General features: G+C 38.3%; 1 protein-coding gene across 4 annotated transcripts in view; it reads right to left on the reverse strand.

Annotated features, from left to right (window-relative positions):
- The window catches only part of LOC142615660 (uncharacterized), a 31,886-nt gene extending 7,580 nt beyond the window's left edge, over positions 1 to 24,306 (reverse strand). The window contains exons 1-17 of one of the 4 annotated variants that reach the window (XM_075788400.1): positions 23,995 to 24,306; positions 23,835 to 23,915; positions 23,219 to 23,356; positions 22,432 to 22,542; positions 22,286 to 22,336; positions 21,749 to 21,849; positions 20,143 to 20,236; positions 19,243 to 19,374; positions 18,898 to 19,158; positions 18,698 to 18,776; positions 18,473 to 18,561; positions 17,795 to 17,878; positions 16,744 to 16,818; positions 16,574 to 16,621; positions 5,550 to 5,645; positions 4,672 to 4,901; positions 18 to 3,550 (exon numbers count right to left, since the gene is read on the reverse strand). In XM_075788400.1, the coding sequence (XP_075644515.1) occupies positions 18 to 3,550; positions 4,672 to 4,901; positions 5,550 to 5,645; positions 16,574 to 16,621; positions 16,744 to 16,818; positions 17,795 to 17,878; positions 18,473 to 18,561; positions 18,698 to 18,776; positions 18,898 to 19,158; positions 19,243 to 19,374; positions 20,143 to 20,236; positions 21,749 to 21,849; positions 22,286 to 22,336; positions 22,432 to 22,542; positions 23,219 to 23,356; positions 23,835 to 23,915; positions 23,995 to 24,159 (5,368 nt within the window). In that variant the 5' untranslated portion in view covers positions 24,160 to 24,306. Of the gene's footprint in view, positions 1 to 17; positions 3,551 to 4,671; positions 4,902 to 5,549; positions 5,646 to 16,573; positions 16,622 to 16,743; positions 16,819 to 17,794; positions 17,879 to 18,472; positions 18,562 to 18,697; positions 18,777 to 18,897; positions 19,159 to 19,242; positions 19,375 to 20,142; positions 20,237 to 21,748; positions 21,850 to 22,285; positions 22,344 to 22,431; positions 22,543 to 23,218; positions 23,357 to 23,834; positions 23,916 to 23,994 lie in introns of those variants that run through there. The other 3 variants (XM_075788401.1, XM_075788402.1, XM_075788403.1) reach the window with 3 other exon arrangements.
- Between the last annotated feature and the right edge of the window lie 584 nt (positions 24,307 to 24,890).

Genomic DNA, 24,890 nt, shown 5'->3' on the forward strand with positions numbered 1-24,890 from the left:
ATAACAAAGCAGAATACCAGTTTTCGACAAGCCTAAGGTCTCAATATTTCTCCAAACGTCTGGAGGAATCAAAGAAATATCTTCAGCTGGAGAGTACAGGCAAGCACCAGCAATTAGTGCTAATGATAGTTGCAGTAATGGGCCCTCACACGCTGGATGTGCAAGCTTCCCCAAACCATAAATACTATCAGCTGCTGCAAGAAATGATTGTAACTGGTGACGCTCTGCAAATGGGATATAATCTACGAGAAGTGCCATTGCACAAGTCCTTAAAGATAACGATGTGTCAGATGATGCCAGAACAGCCACCGAATCCCATGTACTAGAAACCAGATGAGATAGAATAGACTCAGGAACAGAAATAAGTAAGCCAGGTGAAACTAAATTATTGCAAAGTGTAGAAGGTTGTATAGCTGTCCATCCATTCACATCTTGGCCAACAAGTTTTCCCATGTGGCGAAGTGCTATAAACCGTTGCTCAGGTTCAGAATGACCTAGCATTGCACAGAACAAATCAACCAAATGAGCCGCACTTTCATGAAGGGTATGAATACCTCTTCCAAGTAAAATTAACAACCATTTATCAGTCTGTAAGCGCCATGAAATTTTTGGTGCACTGCAAGAAATGTTTTTGATTGCAGAACAAATCAAACCAATCACACTATCCAGGGGAAAACAGTGTGGAACTCCAAGCAGACAATCAAGCATCAAAGATGCAACTTCCCAGCAACGGTTTTCTTGGAGCATCATCATGATTTCAGCTAGTCCTTCAAGACCAATCCTCCAATGAACTGGAAACTGGTCAACTGACTTACATGATGAAGGATTTTCACTGTCATCCTCTTCAGCATTATGGACATCACGTGCAATTGAAGATAAGCATCTTGAGTACATTAAACACTGTGCCAATGCAATAGATAGCTTCTTAGCAAGTTGATAATGAAGAGTCCAACAGAGCTCAACAGTAGGGTCAAGCTTCACAATGAGAGCCTCTAAGTCTCTAGAAAATTCTGCTATTTCCTCAGCTGATAACTGATAGACCTTTTCATTGACAATAGAAGCGTCAGAATTATTGTTTTCTAACTTCTGAGAAACCTTATTTGGACATGTGCTATCGCAGACATCATTGAGAAACCATGATTGTGATTCCAAGCTATTACCAGAGAGTGCACCACTGCCCACATCATTGAAGGGGGGAAACTGAAGTGGGATAGCACCAAAGGCTCTTAAATTTTGAACTAACAGAGCTTTGCAACTTTCCATTACACTCTGGAATGCAGATAGATAGTCATGAAAAGAAGTTGTTGGTTCATAAGCAGTAAACTCAGCCCAAAATATTAGGGATTGAAACATTTCCCTTTTACGTTGAATGGACAAATCACAAAAGACAGAAGCCAAAATAAAGATAGTTAATGCTCGGCTGTAAACTTTCTCTGCAGAACTATTTTGATTCTCATTCTTTTGTCTAATATTGTTAAAAAGCTCATCAAAGCATAACGACTCAAAATTAAGACATGAATCATCAACCAACAATCTTTCCTCATCAGATATTTTTTTTAAAGAATATGAAATGAGTGGCTTCAACAAATGCAGTACAGAGTCAAGAAATGACACATCACAGTATGCAGCTCCACAAAGTGATGCTAGCACCTGCACTACTCTAGGCATCTCAGGCACCATTGCTTCCATGTGCTCAAGTACAAAGGCTTCGAGTACATAAAGAATGACAGCTTTTGCATTCTTTGCAACATAACCTTTCCAATTATCAGAACTATTTTCAGAAGCAATTTGGTCCCAATGAGAAAATGGCCAGGAACACAACTCAGCAAACCAACACAAGACATCAGGCACCATACTCGAAGAAAGAGATCTCAGCTGCAAGCCTACTGCCTCCAAAATGATCTCCCCAAACGCTTCAAATTGTTTTTTCATCTTAGGAAAGAACTTACTGAGATCAGGATAGATCACACGGAAAGATTGATCCCCATCCTGTTCCTTAGCAAATCCTCTTTTAACTGAAGGCATATTTTTGCCCCCTGACTCTTCAATCCTCACATCTTCATGCTTTCGATTAACAACATTATCTACTATGGCTAGATCATCTGTAAATACTGACAGTAAATATGTCAGCTGTGACATATCGGAAGCAAGGAAAAGACGGTCCTTCATATACTTTTTTGCATTACGAGATACTGCCATCCAACCAAGAAACCTAACCAATGGGAATGCAGAGCGTGAAAATGTGGATATTTTCTGCATCCAGGCTGAAGGTGGAACTAAATTTCCATAACGAATACCACTGTTGATATTGATTTCAAAGTCTTTTCCATCATCATCACCACTTGAAGCAATTACCAACCTTTGAAGCAGCATCCACCTTCGTTGTATCCCATGTATTTTCTCAGGCTCCAAGTGTAAATTGCCTTCTTTATGCTGATAGTAAAGAGATGTCAGTGTCCTATTTAAGTGCTCAGCAGATCCTAATACAATATCAATCACATGTTCAGGCGCACAGTATAGCTTAGTGGCTGAATACAACAAAAAAACAAGACTTTGCATAAGAATTTCATGCATTGAGTGTTGCTCTCTCCGCAACCGTTCAATCAGAAAATTGCACAACAGAGCTTGATTTTGCCTAACCAAGGTGACAGCATCTGCAGATTGCATATCAAGAGGAGACAACTTGATAACTTGCTCTTCAAATCCTTCAGAGTAGTAAGGACACTGTCCCCCAAATGAAATTTTGTTCTGATACTTCTTGTCTAATTCAGCAGCCTCAAGCAGTAGTTGAAGAACAATTTTGTCTCTTCTCTTTTCAAGATGAGCAATTGTTTCTAGATCTCTTTTACTCTTTTCAGAACTCCTCACTTCTGAAATTTCATGATGTTGGGCAATTCTAGTCCTGTTAATGTTCATCTGGTCCATAAATTTTGGACTGGCTTTAAAAGACAACATAAAAAAGGGATTTACATAACACTCTGCTGCTAAGAGCAGAGCATCTATAGCAGCATCATGACCCTCAACTGTAATCTCACTTTGAGAGTGTAAATCTAAAGCCAAACGCTGAAACTCAGAAGCTCTCAGCTCACAATCTCGATAGTTAATTAGCTGAAAATAATCTGCTTGCATATTATAGTATTCAGCAGTGAAACCTGCATCTAACACTAAGTCAATATGAAACTGGTGAGTAACACTTTTCTCGGTCAACTGTTTTGGTTCTGAGCTGAGATCCCCATGGATAGAAACAGGGCTATTCTCATCTGGACCACTAGAAATATTTGTCATTGCTATGCTCCGAAGTTCTGGAGGGGCAAAAAATAGATTGGCATCTTCAGAAATGTCAATCTTCACAGCTGTATCAGAAAAATCTGTCTTTCCATCATAGTCATCTTGGGTATTTGATTTTGAAGAAGCTCCTACTTGCCAAGGGACAGAAGAAAGAGGGGATACATTTGAAGATTCAGGATCAAGTGGTTTAGATATAGGATACTTGCAAAGATCAATTTCAGGAGGTAACTGCATGTGAGGTTCCAATATTGATAGAAGTACACTGCATGAAGAAATTTTCATCCATAACCAAACCAAAGATATAAGAAGAGAATACTGATAAAACTCACATAATAGTGAAACCCACAAAAAATCTTAATGATGTTAGACAATAATAACAAAGGATGAAAGCCCTACATCCACAGACGAAATACCTAGAGGTGTGCACTATTGAGTCATAGTGGTGTAATGTACACTATCTCTACTCTAAATTTCACACATCCTAAACCAATGTTCACACTATGAGATCTTGAGAGGGAACACTAGTTTGGCTTTTCCTTCGAAGGCTGTATGGAAAGTGAAGACGCCAAATTAGGTAGCATTCTTTGTATGGATTGCATCTTTGAAAAACATTCTCAAGGCAGATAATCTTAGTGGTGAGAACACAAAAAAATTCTCATGTGTCATGGAAAATAATGGTGAGAACATAAATCCTTTGTTACTACACTTCCAATTGTCAGTTTGCCACTGAATCGTAGGCATTTTTCTTCGTGTTGTTTGATGTTAGATAGGTGATGCAATAAATGAGTGCAGATGTTGCTTCAACATTGGAGGAGACAAACTTATCAAAAAAAACATTGGAGGAGACAAGGTTCTTTGAAAAAAATTGATAAGCGGTTCTTTCAAATATAGAATTTAGAATTTAGTGCAGTCATGCATTCTAAGTATGTCTTGTGCACTGGGTGGCTTTTTTTCTTTTAATAAAATTCTATTACTTATCAAAAGAAAAAAAGAATTTAGTGCAGTCATTTCTAATATGGCCATTGTGGAAGGAGAGAAATAGAAGAAACTGTAAGGGACAGGAATTGTCAGTCATGAGAACCAAATCATGTTTGTCAGCTCCTTTATTCCAGTGGTTGTTTTTAGAGGAGTGTAGACCATCTAATCTAATAGATTCTTTTTACATCTAAGTCATTTTAGGGAGGGGTTAAGTATATAGAATAATTGAACTGTTCCCATGATTTGTTGTGCTCTTTTAAGTGATCAATATAAATTATTCATAACTTATAGAAGATAATCATCCTAAACAAAAATATTCTTAATGCTGTACAGATGACAGGCATGTAATACCAACTGATGTCCGATCAAAATATTCTTATAACAAACAATATAGGCGTGTATTACCTAGGAGCAACTGAGCCATGCCTCCATTCAGATTCCAAAGAAGGAAGAACGGCCTGCTTTCTTACTGCTGTACGGATGACATTGAGGGCAGTCACACAAGTGGTTTCCTGCTTTTCAGGAAAAGAGGAAGATAGATCTCCAAAAGCTATTGCACTTTTTGACGTGGCTATAGCAGGATCAAGAAAAGGCTCCAGCATCTCCACAAGAAAAAGAATCCTGTGCTTGACTTCCTGAAAGAACCACGGACAAGAAGTTAAGAAAAACATTTTGACACTTAAAGAAAGCTAAATCTATACAATTCTAACAAAATATGCCCACTACATAGGAGGTGCTTAGCTGTAAAGCTACCAAAAGCCAACAAATCTAGCAGCAATATCCTAAGCACAGCTGATTGCCAACCAGACACTGGGGTTTTTTGCCAAAACATTCGGTCCAGATGCGCAGCACTATAGACTCATGCCATAGCCCAAGTTTGTTTTTCTCAAGACGTTAGAGTGCGCTTTAAAGTCCCATCAATTTCTCCATGTTAACCTTCATGGACTTCGTAGATGAGTTATATATTTTAGATGTTAACCTTTTTGCAATTTGATTTTTTTCTTTTTGGCTTTTCCTTTGTATACATCTCTTGTACTATGGTACATGCACCTAGTGGGTCTTGAACCCTTGACCTTGCCCTCCATCCCATTATTATGGGAGGAAGTACTGTTTGAGCTATAGCTCATTGGCCATCCCATGTACTGGGATAACGCTTTACTTTGGGCTTTTTAATATGAATTTATTTATTTATCAAAAAAGTACATACCAACATACAATATGAAAACACCAAAGCAAAATTATTGTTTGAGGGTTAATAAAAAACACCAAACATGACACAATACCTTATACTTCCGTAGTACATCATCCATGTGACCGGAGAGAGCCAGAACAATGTACTTTAAGGCAGCCCGAGCACGAGTAAGGGAATGTCGGGAACCCTAACAAATGTATTAGAACAACAATAAGTCAATTTTTTACCATAAATCTAATCAATCAAGAAAAAAAAGACAGCTTCCAGCAAGTACAATATTATATAAGCAACACCAATAACTGCATCCAACATGATTTAACACGTGCATGTACAAATATAAACACAGCTGATATTTGATACTTACACTTGATGGCTAAAGGGTTAGTGAACATATGAGTGAGATACCAATGGCACAAATACTATTAAAGTTTTATTCTATTGAAGTTATCAGTGTAAGAACATGATTAACTCTTCCATCCAAGTGGCACAAATACTCTTGCAAGGGAGCCATATTCATATCATATTTGTGTACGACAATGATACTTCTTAAATGCTCTAGACAGATAACCAGAATTGTCTAAATGTGACCTTTTCTATTCTTTTTTTTGGGGGGTGTGGGTTGGGGACAGCTCTTATAAATATAAAAAGGGCTACGTCCACAACATTTTCACAAAAACTCATAGGAGTTTAGTTATTAGTGGTTATAATTTAAATCTATCACTAAAATTACTTCTTTGCCCCACCAATAACAACCTGCCACTTGGGATTTGTTGTAAAAATGTTGTGGACATAACATTTCTCTATAAATATACATATAGTCAGGTTCAAGATAGATAGAGTCAAAGTTCAAGTTACACCAACACTACATTAGTAATTTGTCAATCCTATCACTATATCCCACATTCTCTACAAGCTAATCATGCATTCTAAATTTCATATTAAACCAATATCATTTACCTTTTTTCTTTAAGTGTATATTAATCCAATATCATTTACTATCCAATCAACAGATTCATTCTTTATTTGAATTGTAGGAGACAGACACTTTTGAAGAGTTTGCTTTTGAGTCTTCAAACTAGCATGGCTAATTAGTTGGAGAGGTTACAGAGGAATTTTTTGTGGGGTGCCTTGGATAAATAGGGAGTTTTAATAACACTGTGTTCTATGGTGGCTTGGGACACACTGTGTTCTATTGTGGGTTGGGGATGAGGAGCGCAGGGAGTTTTAAAAACACCCTCTTGGGTAAGTGGTTATGGCAGTTTGGGAATGAAGTAACTCATCTGTGGAGAAGGGTCATTGCCACAAAATATGGGGAGGAATGGGGTGGTTAGACTTCAGGATTAGTTAGGGGTTCTCATGGGTGCAACTTGTGGAGGAGTATTAGGATGGGTTGGAGAATTTTTCAGCATTTTGTGTCTTTTGAGGTTGGGGATGGCCATCGTCTACAGTTTTTCGCATGATGCGTGGTGTGGGAGTCAGTATTTGAAGGAGTTTTATATTGCTTTGTTTGCTTGCTCTCTTGATCAGAATGCTTCTGTTTATTCAGTCCTGGACTTCCAGGTAGGAGGGGAGGGTCAGATCTGGAATATGAGATTTCATGGAAGTTTTCATGATTGGAAATTAGACGCAGACAGTTCTTTCTTAGATCTTATATATCCCAATATCCATATAAGGGCAGGGGATGACAGGATGTTATGAAAATTGGAAGGTAGTGGCATCTGTACTGTCCACTTTTATAAGGAGGATATCCATGGTGCATCACCTAACGCTTTCCCTGGAAGAGTATTTGGTGTACTAAGGCCCCTAAGAGAGTTTCCTTCTTTGTCTAGACAGCTGACAGTGGGAAGATCCTAACTCGTGATAATCTTAACAGCAAGGACTAACCCAAGTTGGGTGGTGTTGTATGAATCAACATAGTGAGGAGACAGTAGGTCACTTGTTGATCCATTGTGATGTTGCCTATGACTTACGGAGCTAGGATTTTAGAATTTTTGGAATCTATTGGGTGCTACCAAGGAGGGTGATTGACCACTTATTGGAGTGGTGGAATTGGTTGGGGAAGCACTATTCGAAGATTTGAAATTTTGCTCTGTTGTGTGTGATGTGGCTGTTGTGGAGGGAGAGGAATAATCACACTTTAGAGGGTAAAGAAAGATAGATAAAACTAAATTAATATAAAATATAATAAAAACCCAGCAAAAAGTTTTGCTAATTCATACCTTGTTTGATTGGTCCTATATGTGGAATCTTACAAATAGTAACACTGTCATAGATTTCGTTTTGGTTCTTAAGTTTTGTAATTCTTTTAGGTTACAGAGTTCTTATCTTCATGAGCTTGTGTAACCTATTTCATTAATAAATTTGATTACTTATCAAATAAAATTCTTTTAGTCTATTTGAAAACATAAATTATCCATAAATCTTTAAAAATGAAATATCATTGTTAATTGGTATTGTATGTGCAAAATGGATGGGAAGTCTATCAACCATCTTCTTCTTTGCACTATTGCAAAGGACATTTTTCGTTTTCTCATTTGAAATCTCTTAAATTATGCCTTATTTAGTGAAAGAACTCCTAGCTTGTTGGAAAGGTGGTTTTAAAGCATTAGCATTAGATTCCTTAAATTTTTCTCCCTATTTTAGGATATGAACCTACTTTTCCTATTTTAGCAAACCATTTTTCCAAACACCCACATCAAATTCTCTATTCTAAACCTTATTTCATTAGATATAGTTTGTTCCATTAATTTTTAATAATTCTCCTCTTAAAGCCCAAAACACCCACACCCACATCAGACACAGTCCAATCCCAGAAGTTGGCAGTGCCAAACCCTCCAACAAGCCAATGCCACCCATGCCAACTGTTGCACCCACCAATTCGTGCACCGTTACTGCCCAGTGAGCAAACCAAGAAGAGAGAGAGAGAGAGAGAGAGAGTTTAGGCCAGTCATCGAAACCGTCAAGCCATTGCAACCATTGTTTCCCAATGAGCGAGAAAGAGAAAAATAAAAGAAAATGAATAAAAAATTCATTTCGGGAATGAACAGTGCTCCCTAAAAATAGGAAGCAACTATAGTAAAATCCTAAAATGGGGAATGGGTAGAGAAGTTGTTGCGGGGTGTTCTTTTGGGTTTCTTACCTAAATTGCTCCCGCACACTATTTTAGGGATGGGAAAATCTTGTTGAACACTAAACACTCGCTATGGCACAATTAGTACGCACTCCCCTTTGAAATCGTGTTTTCAAAATTGTAAAATCAGGAAATCATGTTTTTAAAACGATTTCACAATTTTAACTAAAATCGTTTTTTCAAAACACGATTTCAAAGGGAGTGTTATGGAGTATGCAATAACGAGTGTATGATAATCAATACTCTTTAGGGATACTAATGCTAATGCTCTAAGGGCCATATGAGTGCAGATGTTTGGAACACAACTCGTCATATGTGGTGCATTTGGAAGGAACGTAATTGTAGGTATTTCAATGGGATAGAATCACCCTTGCTTCATATTAAGTTCTTTTTTCTTAGATTGCTTTTTGATTGGTTTAAGTACATTGTTGATTGTAGCTGTTCTTATTTTGGAGCATCTTGATCTTTGTAATTTTAGGCTTTAAGTTTTCTTGTAGCTCTTGTATACTTCTTGTGTACTTTATGCTCTAAAATTTAAATAGTTTTTGTCACATACTGACATGGTTCTTAAAATCCGATCATCTTGATATTTAATGAGCAAAAAAACCAAAACCTCGATCCCAAATTTTATGGGATTGGCTATGAATTCTCAATTAGTTAATTAGGGTCGTTCATATATATTCTTTTCCTCCATTCTATTCAATCAGAAGTTATAGTCTGTATTACTTCCCTAATTGAAGTTTCCTTTTTTATTACTAATACTAATGTTATTTTTAACCTTCCACTACCTGTTTTTAATCCCTCAACTTGGATCAACTCAATCTTTTTTACTAATTCATTAATGCTCTCCTTTGAACATGACCAAAATATTACAAATGACGCTCTCTCCTCTTTTCATCAATAAGGGATATCCCTATCTTTAAGCAGATCTGAATCCCCTTGGGTGTGCAAGTAACTTACCAAGCAAAAGTCACATGGTGAAACATATTTGTCACATGTTGCACCATGTGAGATACAGAAGAAATGAGATTGCCTGCCTTTTTCAGTATTAGCTAATATGTGCTGAGCGTCATTAAAGTTACTCAAGGAGGTGGTTCCGAAGTTAGTGTTATTTGATTGGGCACTGGTTTGTATTTTGTTTACTCAAGTCTGCTAATTTCTGGTCATGGGTGGCTCTTTATTTTTCTTTGTTGAGTCAAAATCCTTTGAATTTTCTGTGGAAGAAGGGGGTTCCTTCTTCCTTCTTCGTATTTTCGAGAGAGGCAGAGGTTCTCTTCAGTCTGTTTTCATGGGAAAAGAGTCTGCTAAGAGACTGTTATCTTTGTTGGAAGACTTTATTTACTCCAAACCCCCTGGACACTTTGCTAAAACTGTTAGAGATGGAGAGACAGTTTTTATTCTTCAACTGGGCCTCAATGCACATGGCTCTTTCCTTATGATCTCTGAACTCCTTCATGGCCGGCGTAAAGGCTTCATTGTAGTGCCGGAAGGTAAACTGGGCTGTGGTTGGAGAGGTTTTGGTTGTCACTTGAGAAAGGCAATAGCTCCTGAATCTCCTGCCTTTAACCAGCCCCCCAAGTTCTTACCTGGGTCTGAATTCTTAGCCTCCAAATCCTTTGCGGCAGCTGTGGAGCAAGGCTGTTGTAATGAACCCCTTACTTTCAGGCAGGTCGTGGCGGCGAATCCTCCTCTGTCCCAGGATCCCCGTGGAGCTGCGAATCCAACTCATTTAATGTTGGACCCTCGAAAGTCCAACTTTGCAAATCTGAATTCTCAGACCCAGGATTCTCGCAGGAACAGTCTTGGGAAGGTGGATTCTCCTGACAGAGAGAAGATCTTTTCAGCTGAAAGTGATGATGGGATGAGTTTGGAACTCTCTTTTAAGCTGGTACGTGGGCCCAGTGGTAAGTGGGAGATTTGCTGGTCCAATGTCAAGGAGGTGGTTCCTTCTATGGGCCTAGCTTCTAACTTCAAGCCCACCTTTTCTTTTAAGCCCAACTGCCTCCCCCTGTTTAACCATATTCCAAACCCATTACCATCTCAAGCCTCTAACCCAAAGCCCATTCCTAACCCAAACCCCCTGCAATCCTGTCCTACCCGTGGGCCTAACTCCAAACCCAAAACACATCCTTCCCTGCCTAACTCCAAACCCAAACCCGTGGGCCTAACTCCAAACCCAAACCCAAAACACTCCAAACCCAAACTGAAAACTGCCTTTAAATGGAAACCCAAACCTTCCCAGCCCCCCGTGTTTAAGTCTCAGACCCACCCACTGGCTGTCTTCTCCTCGCAAGCCCCTCACTCCCACCTTGTTTCGTCGGCGACAACAATTACAGGTTACGCTAAGCCTGTCGGCGTGCCTGTCTCTTCTCGAGCACTTTGTATCGCGCTTGGAACCAACGTGCACCGAGAAGTCTCTCTCAGTGCCCGATATCTTCGAAGCCTCCGTGAATGAGTCCCACTGCTCCGATGCCTCGGTGGAGGTGTCCCTGTGCTCCGATAATGATGGGGGTGAGTCCCTGTGTTCCGATAATGAAGCGGTTGGGTCCCTGTGCTCCGATAATGTTTTGGATGAGTCCCTGTGCTCGGATACTGAAGTGGACTTGCATCGTGACATCCAACGGATCATCCATGAGCACACAGACAAAGCCATCAGGAAATGGGGTAATTCTGAGCAATGGGTTCTTGAATTACGAGACGGTAAGAGAGTGACTGTCCCGATTCTTATTTCTTTGCCATCGGATGCTGCGGTTGTTGGAACGAATGAGTCGAACCAGTTGGTGTTGGTTCCAGAGGAGTATTCGGAACCTAGGGAGATTAATTCTGATCTGGATAATGGGGCTGAGGTTAGTGTGGAGGATTGGGTATCAGATATTGGTTCAGAGGATGTTTCCCAATTCTCTGATTTTTCGGCTCCTCTCAATGTTGAACCCCTGGCTGTCTCCTTACCTACGGGTGTCAGGGATATTCCTGAAGGGTCAACAACTTTGGTGGATAATTTGTTGGGAAAGGGCAAGTACTCAGTGTGGTTTCAGGAAAAATTGAGTGGCTTTGATGATTTTCTTGGGACATCCCTCAAAGGTTTGGAAGAGCCAGTTACCAAATTCCTGTTGGCTGTTGAAGCTGAGTTACAGCAAAGGGATTTTAAGGTTCATTCTGATAAAGAGTTGAAGAGCTCAGGGAGGAAAGGGATTAGGGAATTGAGGGGTTTGTTTAGCTCTGTCAATTATGGTCCAGTCTCTTATAGGCGCAGTGATAATGGTAAGGATAGGGCTCTTTTTATTTCTCAATGAATCTGAAGATTATATCTTGGAATGTCAAAGGTCTGAATGGCAAGGAAAAACGACTCAAGGTTCGTAATCTTTTACGCTCTTGGAAGGCTGATATAGTGTGTTTGCAAGAGACAAAACTGGAATGGATTACAAGAGGCCTTGTTAGAAGTATATGGAGTTGTCCTTTCATAGATTGGCTTTACTTGGGTTCTGAGGGAGCTTCCGGTGGTATTCTGCTCTTGTGGGATAGAAGGGTGGTTGAAAAAATTGAAGAAGCAGTGGGGTGTTTCTCAATTTCGTGTAGGTTTAAAAACGTTAGTGACCACTTTGAGTGGGCCTTCACAGGTACCTATGGCCCTAATTTTTATAGAGAGCGTCAATATTTGTGGGAGGAATTGGCTGGCTTGATTAGTTGGTGGAATTTACCTTGGTGTTTGGGAGGGGATTTCAATGTCACCCGCTTTCCTTCGGAGAGGTTAGGGGCGGGAAGATTCACCGTGCATAGTGATTTTTCAGATTTTATTTCTCTTCATGGGCTATTGGATAACCCTTTGGAGGGAGGCCTTTTCACATGGTCTAACTCTTCCTCGGCCTCTAGAATTGATCGGTTCCTCTTTTCTGGGCTTGGGCGGGATCACCTCTCTCATTTCTCTCCAAAAAAGGCTTCCTAGAGTGTTATCAGATCATTTTCCTATTCTTTTGGAGAGTGGGAATCTTCGCAGAGGGCGAACCCACTTTCGTTTTGAGAATATGTGGTTGAAGGCGAGATGGGTTTCTTGATAAGGTGCGGTCTTGGTGGGGTAATTACCATTTTCAAGGGGTCCCTAGTTTCATTCTTGCCAAGAAATTGACTGCCCTAAAAATCGACCTTAAGCGAGTGGAATGAATCAGATTTTGGCAATATCTCGGTTAAGAAAAAGTTGTTATGGAGCAAGTTGAATGCTCTTGATGTCAAAGCGGACACTCGGCCTCTTTCGAGATCAAGAAATGTTGGAAAAAGCTTCCCTTCGTGTCGATCTTGAGAAGGCAGCCTTGTTAGAGGAGATTAGTGGAGGCAAAAGTCCAAAGTGTTGTTTTTAAAGGAGGGAGATTCCAATACGAGGTTTTTTCATAGGATGGCGAATTCTAATAGAAGAAGTAATTGTATTGAAAACCTTATCATCGATGGGGTTTTGTCTTCCAACCGGGATAGAATTGCGACCATATTGAACAATTCTATTTGAACCTTTACTCGGAGCGACAAGAAGCGGCACCCTTTCCAGATGTTTTGGATTTTCCTAGGATTTCTAGGGATAATGTGGATTGGTTAGAGAGACCTTTCGAGGATTCTGAGATTTTTGATGTCATCATGGAGTTTAATGGGGATAAATCCCCTGGGCCTGACGGTTTTTCGATGGCTTTCTTTCAATCTTGCTAGGGGATTCTCAAATCAGACATCATGGCAGTGTTCCACCACTTCCATGATACTAGCCAATTTGAAAAAAGCTTGAATGCAACTTTCATTGCTCTCATTCCCAAAAAAGTTGCAGCAGTGGAACTAAAGGACTTCCGCCCTATTAGCCTTGTTGGGGGGATTTATAAAATTCTTGCCAAAGCTTTGGCTAATCGTCTTCGCATGGTTTTAGGAGAGATCATCTCAGCTCCTCAGAATGCCTTTGTTCTTAATAGGCAGATCCTTGATTCTGTTCTTATTGCCAATGAAAGTCTTGATAGTAGATTAAAGTCTGGTCAGCCAGGGTTGTTATGTAAACTGGACATAGAAAAAGCCTTCGATCATGTGAATTGGAGATTCCTTTATTACTTGCTTGAGCGTTGCGGTTTTTCAGATAAGTGGAGACGTTGGATTTCCTTCTGTGTATCAACGGTTCGTTTCTCTATCCTCATCAATGGTACTCCTCATGGGTTTTTTGGAAGCTCAAGGGGGTTGCGGCAAGGTGATCCTTTATCCCCCTTGTTATTTGTTTTGGTTATGGAAGCCATTAGTAGAATGTTGGATAAGGCTGCCCTTGAAGGCCGTTTATCTGGCTTTAGAGTTGGTGTTTCTGATGGTAATCCTTTGATGGTTTCCCATCTCCTTTTCGCTGATGATACTCTTATTTTTTGTGATGCTAACATTGATCAGCTGCTGACTCTCCGTATGGTGCTCATTTGGTTTGAAGCTGTGTCGGGGTCGAAGGTTAATTTGGGTAAGTCGAAATTTGGTGGCGGTGGGGTCGGTGCAAGATATGGATCTTTTAGTGGTTGTCTTAGGTTGCAATCATGGGTCCCTCCCTATGAAATACTTGGGTCGTCCTTTGGGGGCAAAATTGAAGGCCAAGTCTCTTTGGCTTCCTAGTCTTGAAAGGATGGAACGAAAATTAGCAGGTTGGAAAAAATTATATTTATCCAAGGGAGGTAGAGTCACTTTAATTAAAAGCACTCTCTCCAATCTTCCTACTTATTTCCTTTCCTTATTCCCTATTCCTGTGGCCAACCCGAATTGCTAGACTTCAACGTGACTTTCTTTGGGGTGGTCTAGGAGATGAGCCCAAATTTCATTCTGGTTGATTGGTCTTCGGTGTGTTCTCCCCTTCTCTTCGGAGTGGGGTGGGGATTAGGAATCGAGAACCTTCAATATTGCCTTATTAGGGAAGTGGTTATGGAGATTTGGGCAAGAAAGGGATGCTCTTTGGCGTCAAGTGATTGCGGTGAAGTATGGTTGTGATTGGGGTGGTGGTGTTCTACCTCTTTCTCTGGTCCTTATGGTGTCGGTTTGTGGAAAAACATCGAGACGGGGGTGGCCTCCTTATCTCGTTTAATTATGTTTGATATTGGAGATGGATCAAAGGTCTTTGTACTGGCTAGATCATTGGTGTGGTACTTCTTCTCTTGCCGTTCGCTATCGGAATTATTTAGGATTTGTCGTGAAAAGAGGCTACTGTGGCGGATCTTTTGAGGTACACCAATGGAGTCCTCCATTGGGAGTTTGAGTTTTGTAGAGATGTGCATAATCGTGAATTGGAAGCTTTCGGGGAGCTTCATCAATTCCATTTATAGCACTTTCCGTAAGGGGGATTGGGGAGGACAAGTCCTGTTGGCCCTGTAAGAGTAAGGGGTTCACGGTTAGTTCTTACTACCATCTTCTTGTTGGCCATAAGGAGCAAATTTTCCCTTGGAAAAGCATTTGGAAGCGGAAGATCCCCTCTAGAAGTAGCTTTCCTTGTTTGAATTGCGGCTTTGGGAAAATGTCTCGCTGTAGACAATTTAAAAAAAAGAAAGATTTGCATCTGGATTGGTGTTATATGTGCAAGTGCAATTGTGAAAGTGTTGACCATCTCTTTCTTCTTGCCGGTTGCCATGGAATTGTGGGACATGGTCTTCGGTTTATTTGGGATTTCTTTGGGTTATGCCAAGGTGTTGTTGTGGGGCTTTTGGCTTGTTGGCAAGGTCGTTTTGGTCGCCATCGTAATGGAGATATTTGGAAGGCCGTTCCTCATTGCTTGTTGTGGTGTATTTGGAAGGAGAGAAATAGTAGATGTTTTGAAGACATCGAGAGTTCCATGCCTGTTCTTAAGTCTCTTTTTTTCCGAACCTTACTTGATTGGTTCTCCGTGTGGAGAAACCTTCCTTTTCTTTCTATTTTAGATTTCCTTGTTTTTTGTAATGTTCGTCTTTGATTTGTTCTCCCTTGTATACTTCCTGTGTACTTGGGTGACTCTCTTTTTTCAATAAATTTCTTTATTACTTATCAAAAAAAAAAAAATCTTTAAGCAGATTTCCTCATTTCGAGTCCTATCTTTTCGTGTATTTCCCCTTATCTATCATCACATTCTCATTTCAGCTAGACTTAGTTAACGAGAACAGGAGATATGGAAAAAACATATAATCCAATGGTCCAATTTGAAGAAATATTTAGTCATTAAAAAGATGTTTCGTGTGATAATAATAATAGTTAAAATTTACATTCATTGTAACTTTAACCTAGCCAATGTGTGTGTAGGAAGCACAGAAACGGGAACATTACGATATCGATACGACTTAGTAAATCTTTAAAAACTCTAACATGACACAACAAGGACATGGACATGGCCATTAATTAATTAATATATTTTTAGGTATATTTTATATATTTTTAGGCATATTTTATGTTTATTTTAGGTCTTAAAAATAAGTAACAATCATCAAAATGTTTGAAAACATACATAAATTAATTTAAAAGCAATTAACCTACAAACAATTCAACTAAAAATAATAACTAGAAAACGAATCAAAAATTTTTTTAATAGGAAGAAAAACAAAAAGATTTTCTAATAATAAACATACAAGGTAGATGAAGAAAATGATATTGTCAAAGTGTTCATTTGGCTAAGCTTTTTTCCAGCTTACATCCCTTATTTGACTAGGCAAAACATTTTACAACATTCCTTTTTTCTAAGTAAAGCTATACTTTAACCCAACTTATCTTCTAAACTAAAAAAGACAAGAAAATAAGCTATCCCAACCAGACACATAGGAAAGCTACTAAGTGACTGTCACAGGGAAGGAATAAGTCAAATAATAATAATAAAAGCATGCAGTCAACCCATGAATTACAAAGATCTAAACATTGAAGAAAGGAAAGAAGAATTTCCATTCACCATAATTATAAATATGAATCACACATATCTCTCAAGTTACAGAAATTGAAGATCTAAATATAACACAATATTTGGTTCACACAACCAATGAACATACCTGGATTGTACCCAAAAGATCCTCTACAAGCTCCACAGCCAGATCAACCTGTATCAAAATCAGCCTCAAAGCTGAGATAAGCAAAAATAAATAAAGTACAAATGACAGTAAACCAACAGTGTCACATCGATGGTATAGCGCAAAACTCAAAACCACTGACCCAGACTAACCTTTGCAATCGCCTGAGCCATCCAAGGTGCAAGCACACTAGCACACAGATCAATCAGAACACATGCAGCCTTTGCCTGTAGAATTGAGGTTAAAGCAGCTTGTTAGCAAGGGAAAAAGTGAAGCTCATACCCTTAGAAATAAATGTTAATATGCTTAGAAGAAAGGATTACATATTTACGCCAGCCAACTTAAATTGTTCCAAACGAAGTAGTCATTACCCATGTAAGATGAACAAAATATATTTTTCAAATATGACATTTTAGAAGTGAGAAGTATCTATTTAGATTGATGAATGGGATACTACAATGTAACATACTCAGCAAAAGGTAATGGCCTTTAGACCTAACGCACTTCCTAGGTTGAGGGTGAGATGGCGAGTTCATATTTTGCTGTGTGCTTCCTTCAATTACCAAAACCAAACACATAATTTTGTATGATAATTGTATTTACTCTCAGATTTCACATTATTGCACCCTTTTTTATTAATAAATTACGCACCCAGTTAGTCTTAAACCCATGACCTCACCCTCCGCCTAGAACTTGCAAGGGGAGAAAGTGCCAATTGAGCTCATTGGCATTCTTGCAGTATTGCAAGTAAACTTTTATAGGGGAAAACAAAAATTGTTTAAGGTGTGTGCATAAGCATAATATGTAGGAGGACCATATGTTTATTTTTTAGTTTACTCATAATATTAGAATGAAACATCATCATACAATTATTCCTGAATGAATAATAATAACAATTATTCATCTCCTGGTATTGACATATATTCTCCTCCATTACTCCTATCAAACCCATCATAATTTGACCTAACAAATTGAATCATGACTACATTGACCAGTCTGATACTGAAACTGGATTCTTTCGATTTTTTTAAATTTTTATATCATTTTTATATGTTGTTGAGCTCTGAAAGTGCAAGAATCAATATTACTGATTCAATACTCTCTCCATAGATGGTCTACAGGATGAAAGACAGGACAAAAAATTGTGTTTAGATGAAGGAGAGCTTAAATTGCTACTGAACTAATTAAAATGAACCAACTAACATGTGATGGTGAAAACGATGACAAATAGCCAGCACAGGCATGAAGAAGTGGGCGGTATAAAGATGATGCCGACATTGACACAATCTGCAAAATATAACCACCATGTAAGTGGGATATAAAATCTAAACAAAAATCATTGCCAAAAAAAAAAGCCCAAAATACTCAGTCCCTAAAGTTTACATGTTGAGCATTTTTAGTCCTTTATGTTTCAAATGAGCAATTTTAGTCCCTAAAGTTTAAAAAACAAGTGCTATTGGCCCATTCGTCTAGTTCCGTTTATTTTAATGTATACTAATACAGCAATGAGTTCGCTCCTTTTTAATGACATGTCAGCTTATTTTTATTAAAAAATTACACACTGAGGCAACTCACTGAAACTCACACTTTCCAACCATGAATTTTGTATACACAAAAATCAATGAAACTCATACTTTCACTGCAATTTTTTAATAAAGCAAAGCTGCCACGTCATTAAAAAATGCCACCTCATTGTTCCACTACCCACATATACTATAAAATTAACCAAACTAGACTGAGTGACCAATAGCACTCGTTTTTGAAACGTTAGGGACTAAAAGTTGCTCATTAGAACAGCAGGGACTAAAGGATCAACATGTAAACTTTAAGGACCGACCGTGTATTTTGGCCAAAGAAAAAAACCTTAACATTATGTCTGACCTGAGATAGTGCTTGTTGCACAGTAGGTTGCTTCCATTGAGAAAAAGTATCATCAACAACGTCAGGATTGCTCACAATAGGACGAAGTGCTACAGATTGGCAATTGAAAATACATGTCAAAAATTTGAGTCAAGAATGACCATGATATTCTCGAAAATGCAGAACATACTTGCTGCTAAAAAGAAGGAAGATAATTTTAAAATTTTCTGTTACATGATACTTAACCTGGTAGCAATGCTTGTACAAGTGGTAATGCAGACCAGAAGTCAGAAGTTCTCTCTGCCAGTTTGCTGCAAAGGAGAGGCTGCAAAAGATGAGAAGTTATTATGTAAATTGACAGATCAAAATCCCAACAAACAAAAACAGGCAGCACGAAATTCAACAGTTGCTTAAAGAGTTTTTATGGCCCTTTTACAGTAATCAACCTGTGACGCACAAGCATAAAGAACATGTAAAATCCCTTCTTCCACCGCCCCTAAATCTAGGATGTTGAGATAGCTGGTGTCCCATTGATCATCAGGAATACCAAATTCTTCACCAAACAAGTTTGAGTAATCAACTATAGGAACTGGATTAGATAATTCAGATTTCGATGTCTCATCTGGATCAGAGGTTACATCATTAGGAGACGTCGATGCTTCTTGCACTGTAACAGGCTCTATGAATTTCTGCAGAATTCTGGAAGCCTGAAATATAAGGGCATATGTATATCCAGATTAGCATTTACAGGCTGACAACTCAACAACAATGGGTAGAGACAGATGAATTACCGTTCTGCAAACAATTCCCAGATCAGAATCTTTATATGCCTTTCTCAGCAGAACAAAAATCGAATCTGGACGAAACACAATTGAACTAGATGTGGAAAAGACAAAAGGTGATGTGCTGCGTGACCTCCGAGGCTGCAGGTGAAAAGAGTATGACTTTAAACGAAAAAGGGCATAGAAATAAGAAAGTAACTTTTAGGTATACACTGAGAAAGTACTCTCCTGTGAGCAAAAGGAAAGAAGAAAATTAGTTCTTTTAAAATTTGTGAGAAAGTTTCAGGCAATATTTTCTGGAGTCACTGAGCAAACTTTTGCTTTTATGACTTGCAGCAGAAGCTAAAAAGAAAAATTTTCAGAAAGTGGCAAAAGGCGAATTTTTGAACCAAACAGTCTTAGATAATGTAGCATACAGTTTTCCCATAGTCCATTAATATCACATGCCTCTTAAAAAGTTGAAAATAAAAGAGTTGGAAAAAAAAAAAAAAGCAACAAACCTTTAATAAGGAAGAGAGAGAGAGAGATAAAACCATGTGGCACAAGTTTCAGATATATTAAATCCCTTTGAGTGTGGATATTAAATCAAGAGCTGACAGGGCAAATTATGGAAAGCCACAGATAGTAAACAAGAGAAAAACTAAGATTTTTTTATAAAAAAAAACATAGGTTTCCTCTTTCAATGGATGACAACTAAAGCAAAAACAATTTTTAGTTTGGATAAAGAACAAAAGCAAAAATAAACAAATGATGTTCTAATAGGATATATAGAGTCGGGCTTCCTACCAATCACACAAGATTTTGGGGGCAGGGGCTGAGAACCAATTTTGTAGTCGCATTTATTTATTAGGAAGCATGTCAAATCAAATGTCAAGGAACCAAGAATTAGAGAGAGGGCACCAAAGTTACCTCAAAGTTGGAGGAAACAGTTAAGGCTGACGACAGCTGAGTGTTCTTAGAGCCTTCAGAGTCTGAAATATTGCTGAAAGACTTTCCAGTTGCCCTGCAGTCTCAATCCCATACCTCAAAATTAGTTGAGTATGGCAAGGTAAACATTATTTGCCAAAAAAAAAATACTGCAACCCCCAAATCATAGAATGGCAATGGAGAGTTATAGAGAACTCAATACCAAGGGCAACTGCTTCAGAACAAATTCAAAGTTGAGGCAATGAAGGAAGTAGCTCATAAACAAAGTATACTACTATACACAGTTCAACAGGAACGGTAGTGTAATGACAAGTCAGTCCAACCATGATGTGTCCAGCACCAGCAGCCACAAAGACACTAGGATCCCAATTTTTATAATATTTCCTCTACGCAAATTGCAGGTGGGGAGACAAGCAAGGAAAATAAATATTCAGAAGGGTTGGGAAGAGTAGCATTCACCCACTTTATGATGGTATTTGGGCCACCCAATAATTTAAGACATAAAATCATAAACCTTTTTGGCCCATTGTCTATTAGTCATTCAGTATCCCGCAAGAGCACAATATCATTTTTTATTGCTGTGGTATTCACAACAAGAATTCTCTTGAGCGGCAAAAGCAATGAATCCAGTAAAAATATACAACAAATAAAATGGGATGCTTATCTGCTTAACTGCTAAACAAATAGAGCGAAATGCTTCCTATCAAGGAAATAGTAACACCAAACAAAGCAACACTCTTGATGAGTAATACCTTCTCTAGCAACCTAAAAAGAGGTACAGCCAAAACTAGCCTTTGATTTAATCAGCTTGTAGCAGCTGGTGGTGGTGCACCATTCACAACTCAAAAGGAAACTAGGTCAGGGGCTTTTCTAGGACCATGGGGTGCACTAGTAGTGTCATAGCCAAGCTTTAGGCACTAAGAGATGGGTTGCTGCTTGCAAAAAAACTTAAATTAAAAGCCATTGATGTTGATGTATATGCAAAAGCTGTATTGGGTATGATTGGTATACATTTCTCTGCTAACAGACTTTTGCACTCTCTTGTGGTGATTGTAAGTACCAGTTGGGCACCATTCCTCAGACTCGGGTCAAGAATATTTACAGGGAAGCTAACTGAGAGGCAATTGCACTAGAAAGATAAGGAATAACCCAGAAAGAAGATTTTGAGTAGTTTTTTCCTTTTTGTTGCTGTTGGACTTGAATGGTATGTACCAAAAAGAACTGTTCTATTCCTAACTCTGTCATTTTGTTTCTAATGTTATTCCCAATTTACCCAAAAAAGAACACACACACACACACATATTTCCCATTCAAAAAGTAGATCATCTAGTAGTTGTTTAAAGTAGTCAAACATAAAACCCATTTATGCTTTTGGAAGCATGAAAAGCTACCAAATTTAGAATATTTTACACCCATGGTTGGATTATAAAGGAAGACAGAGAATCAGCAAGTATTGTATGTAACTCTAATGTTATACTTGTGAAATTTCTCAATCCATTGCCAAAGCACAGAAAGTACAATGTTCAGGTAAACCAACAAACAACCACACAAAATATGAAGTTGGATATATAAGGCAGCATAAACTAACCTTTCATTCACAATGTGAAGTATTGGATAAAATGGACCAGCAAGCATAGCAAGAAAGCGTAAGTTAGGTTCAGCAGCATCGGAAAAGCTTGTAAGGTCCACCTGCACAGTTGTAAAACATAAAGTTTACCAATATGATAGCAACAAGCCAAAAAAGTGGAATTGGAAAAAGAATATACGGGGAGAAAAAGAACACTGTATGATGGGATGGAGGCTTTAGGCAGCCCCCACTATCATTCAGTTTTAGAGTTCACAGCCCTTTTAATGTTTAGATCGTAACTTTTCGGAGGTTACGCCAAGGAGCTATAGCTCAACTACAACTTCCTTCTCTCATAACAATGGGATGAAGGGTGAGGTTATAGGCTCAAGACCCACTGAGTGTGTGTAACTTACCAATTACAAAAAAAACAAAACAAAACAAAACAAAACAAAACAAAACAAGACAAAAAATAGGGGAAATAAAAGAAGATATAGACCCTGAACTAATGTGCAACAAATCTATACCTCAAGTTACTTATTAAAAAAAAAAAATCTATACCTCAAGTTGTGGAAGGAACACAAGTAGCCGGTCTGTCACATCTTGAAGCAACTACAAACTAATGGGCATCAGATTGGCAAAGAATATCATAATTCAAGACAGTGTATACAGCAAAACATAAATGATGGCATTAATGGTGAATCCACCTGAAGATGCATATCTTGGGCATCTTGTTTGTGTGATATAATGTGTGGTAACAAATGATTAACAACTGGTTGAAACTCAGGTTCAAGACCATTAACCGAAACCCCAATTAGCTGCAAAACAGAAATGACCGAAGTAACTTTAGTTCCGGAAACTGAGACCAAGCTCCAAACTACATGTCACAAGAGTTTGTAAATTACACGATTAGATAAAGATTAGAGCATTATATAATCAAAAGGTAGCTGTTAACATCCATTGTAAGCATTTTATACAAAGCAACAGACAAAATGAAGCAAGATTTTTACTACATTGCCCCCAAGAAACAAAGCAGGTAGGAAATAACTTCTGTGTCAAAGATGACAACATAAAAGTTTAACTACAAGAGTAATCATGGTTTACAAAAAAAAATATTGCCAAAAGAAGCTAAGCATGTAGGACATAACAATAATTCTTCTCAGAATAATAACCATATAAGAGCATTTCAATATATTTAGTTTATCATTAGAGAAGAACAATTGAGGCAGAAAATAATTGAACATGAGCCAATACTAGTGAAGGGTCATCCCAAATTCCCCACAGTAAATACCTAGAGAATTTAGCTTCAATTCTTAAGGATGACGACAGCATATAGTTTCTAACTTTTAAGCAATCACATGTCTTACAGCAGGTGACGGCTAGTGCATCGCTAGAAAATTCTAATCTGATAAGTTAAAAACCACCAAACAATCCTATAGCAGATTGTTACTGCAATCCAAGGTATAAATGACACAAACAATCGTCCTAACTTACCTGGATAAAGAAAATAGCTATGGGATTTCCCCGTAGACAAGATATCCGCACATATCTACATGGAGTGTAGTTCATAGGGTACACCATGTCACGTCGAGGAGCTTCACAACGTGGGCGAACTTTCACAAATGTCTCTGGCTGGTAAAGAGAATAAAAAAAAAAAAAATCACTACATGATACAGCATCAAGGCACATAATTTAGCCCTCAAATTCATATAACATTAAAATTTGGTACCATAGAAATTTCAAAAACAGTGATAGAGAAATTCTAAGAAGCAATTCTAAGAAGCACATAATTAATTAACTATGGTATCCCTACAGTCTCGTGTCGTGTCGTGTCAGTGTCCACGCTTCATAGGAGAAAATGAAGTATTCCAATTTCTTTTTTCTTTCTAATGTAAAGAATGTATACTCAATTTCTAAACTCAATATAAATATGGAAAATGTATTAAGTCAGTCCTATTCAAAACAATGATAGTGAAAATGAAATGAATGTACTCTCAAGTTCTCATTTTGAATGTAAATTATGAAATAATTACCAAATTTAAAAAGAAATGAAGCTTCAACACAACAAAAGTGAATGAATTGAATTTGAAGCAGATAATTTAAACCTAACCTTGTAACGCAAGCCAACGGCAATTTCCCATTCGAGTACAGACTTATTGTAAATCCGAATATGCGATAATAAACAAGGCTCCTGCAAAAAAAAAACAACAAAATTGATTTGCAAATACGCAAAGCGTGAGAGTGAAAGAGAGAGAGAGAGAGAGAGGTACGTCGAGTTCGAGTAAGATCCACTCTTTGGTGTTGGTGGCGGTGGACCAGTGGGTGCGGAGGTCGGAGTCGAGGACGTTACCGGCTTTCTGAGACGGCGACTCTCGTGAGGTGGCTTTAACCTTGTAGGGCAAAGCTTTAACCCGCGACTCCAACTCTATCTCCATTGTCACTCAATAATATCTCCCTAATCAATGAAATTCCAATTCAGACTGCTGCGTTTGCTGGTTTGTACTTTGTAGTAGTAGTAGTAGTAGTATTAGAAGAAAGAAAGATGCGGAGCCTCTTTCTTTCTTTCTTTCGATGGTGGAATTTGGCGAAAAAACCAAAAAGACTTCCTTTTTGGTGTTCACTCACGCCCCTCTCTCTCTTCTTGATGATGCTGTGTTGTGTTTTGTTGTGTTGCTCAACTAAAATCCATATACGACACGTCGTAATAGCCTCCAATGTCCTATCCCTCCAACATAGTTTCGACTAAAGTACACTTTTGACCTTGAAAATTTATGGTTGTTTTCATTTTTAATCTTTTACGTTTCAAAATTTCTTCGTTCTTTTTTTTTTTTTTTTTTTGGACCTCGATATGTTTGATTTTGTTTTCATATTAGTCAATTTGTTTGTTTTTGTTAGTAATCTAACCATTAATTGTTTTCATATTAGTCAATTTGTCCATTTCTGTTAGTAATCTGACCACATAGGACCACCCAAGCTTTAAATGGACTTGCAACCTCAGACTTGTTTGGTGATCGGCCACGAGAGCTTCTTATCATTAGGTCACCTCCTCATGTGTGGTTATGTATCGTAAACAACATTGTATTTATGATATTTCCTTTATTTTTATTTTGTGCATCACTAATTTGGTAAGAAATAAAAGGCCACTCTTAGCTACCCCTAATCATTC

Source organism: Castanea sativa, chromosome 11, assembly GCF_040712315.1.
Source record: "Castanea sativa cultivar Marrone di Chiusa Pesio chromosome 11, ASM4071231v1".
Taxonomy (NCBI): Eukaryota; Viridiplantae; Streptophyta; class Magnoliopsida; order Fagales; family Fagaceae; genus Castanea; species Castanea sativa.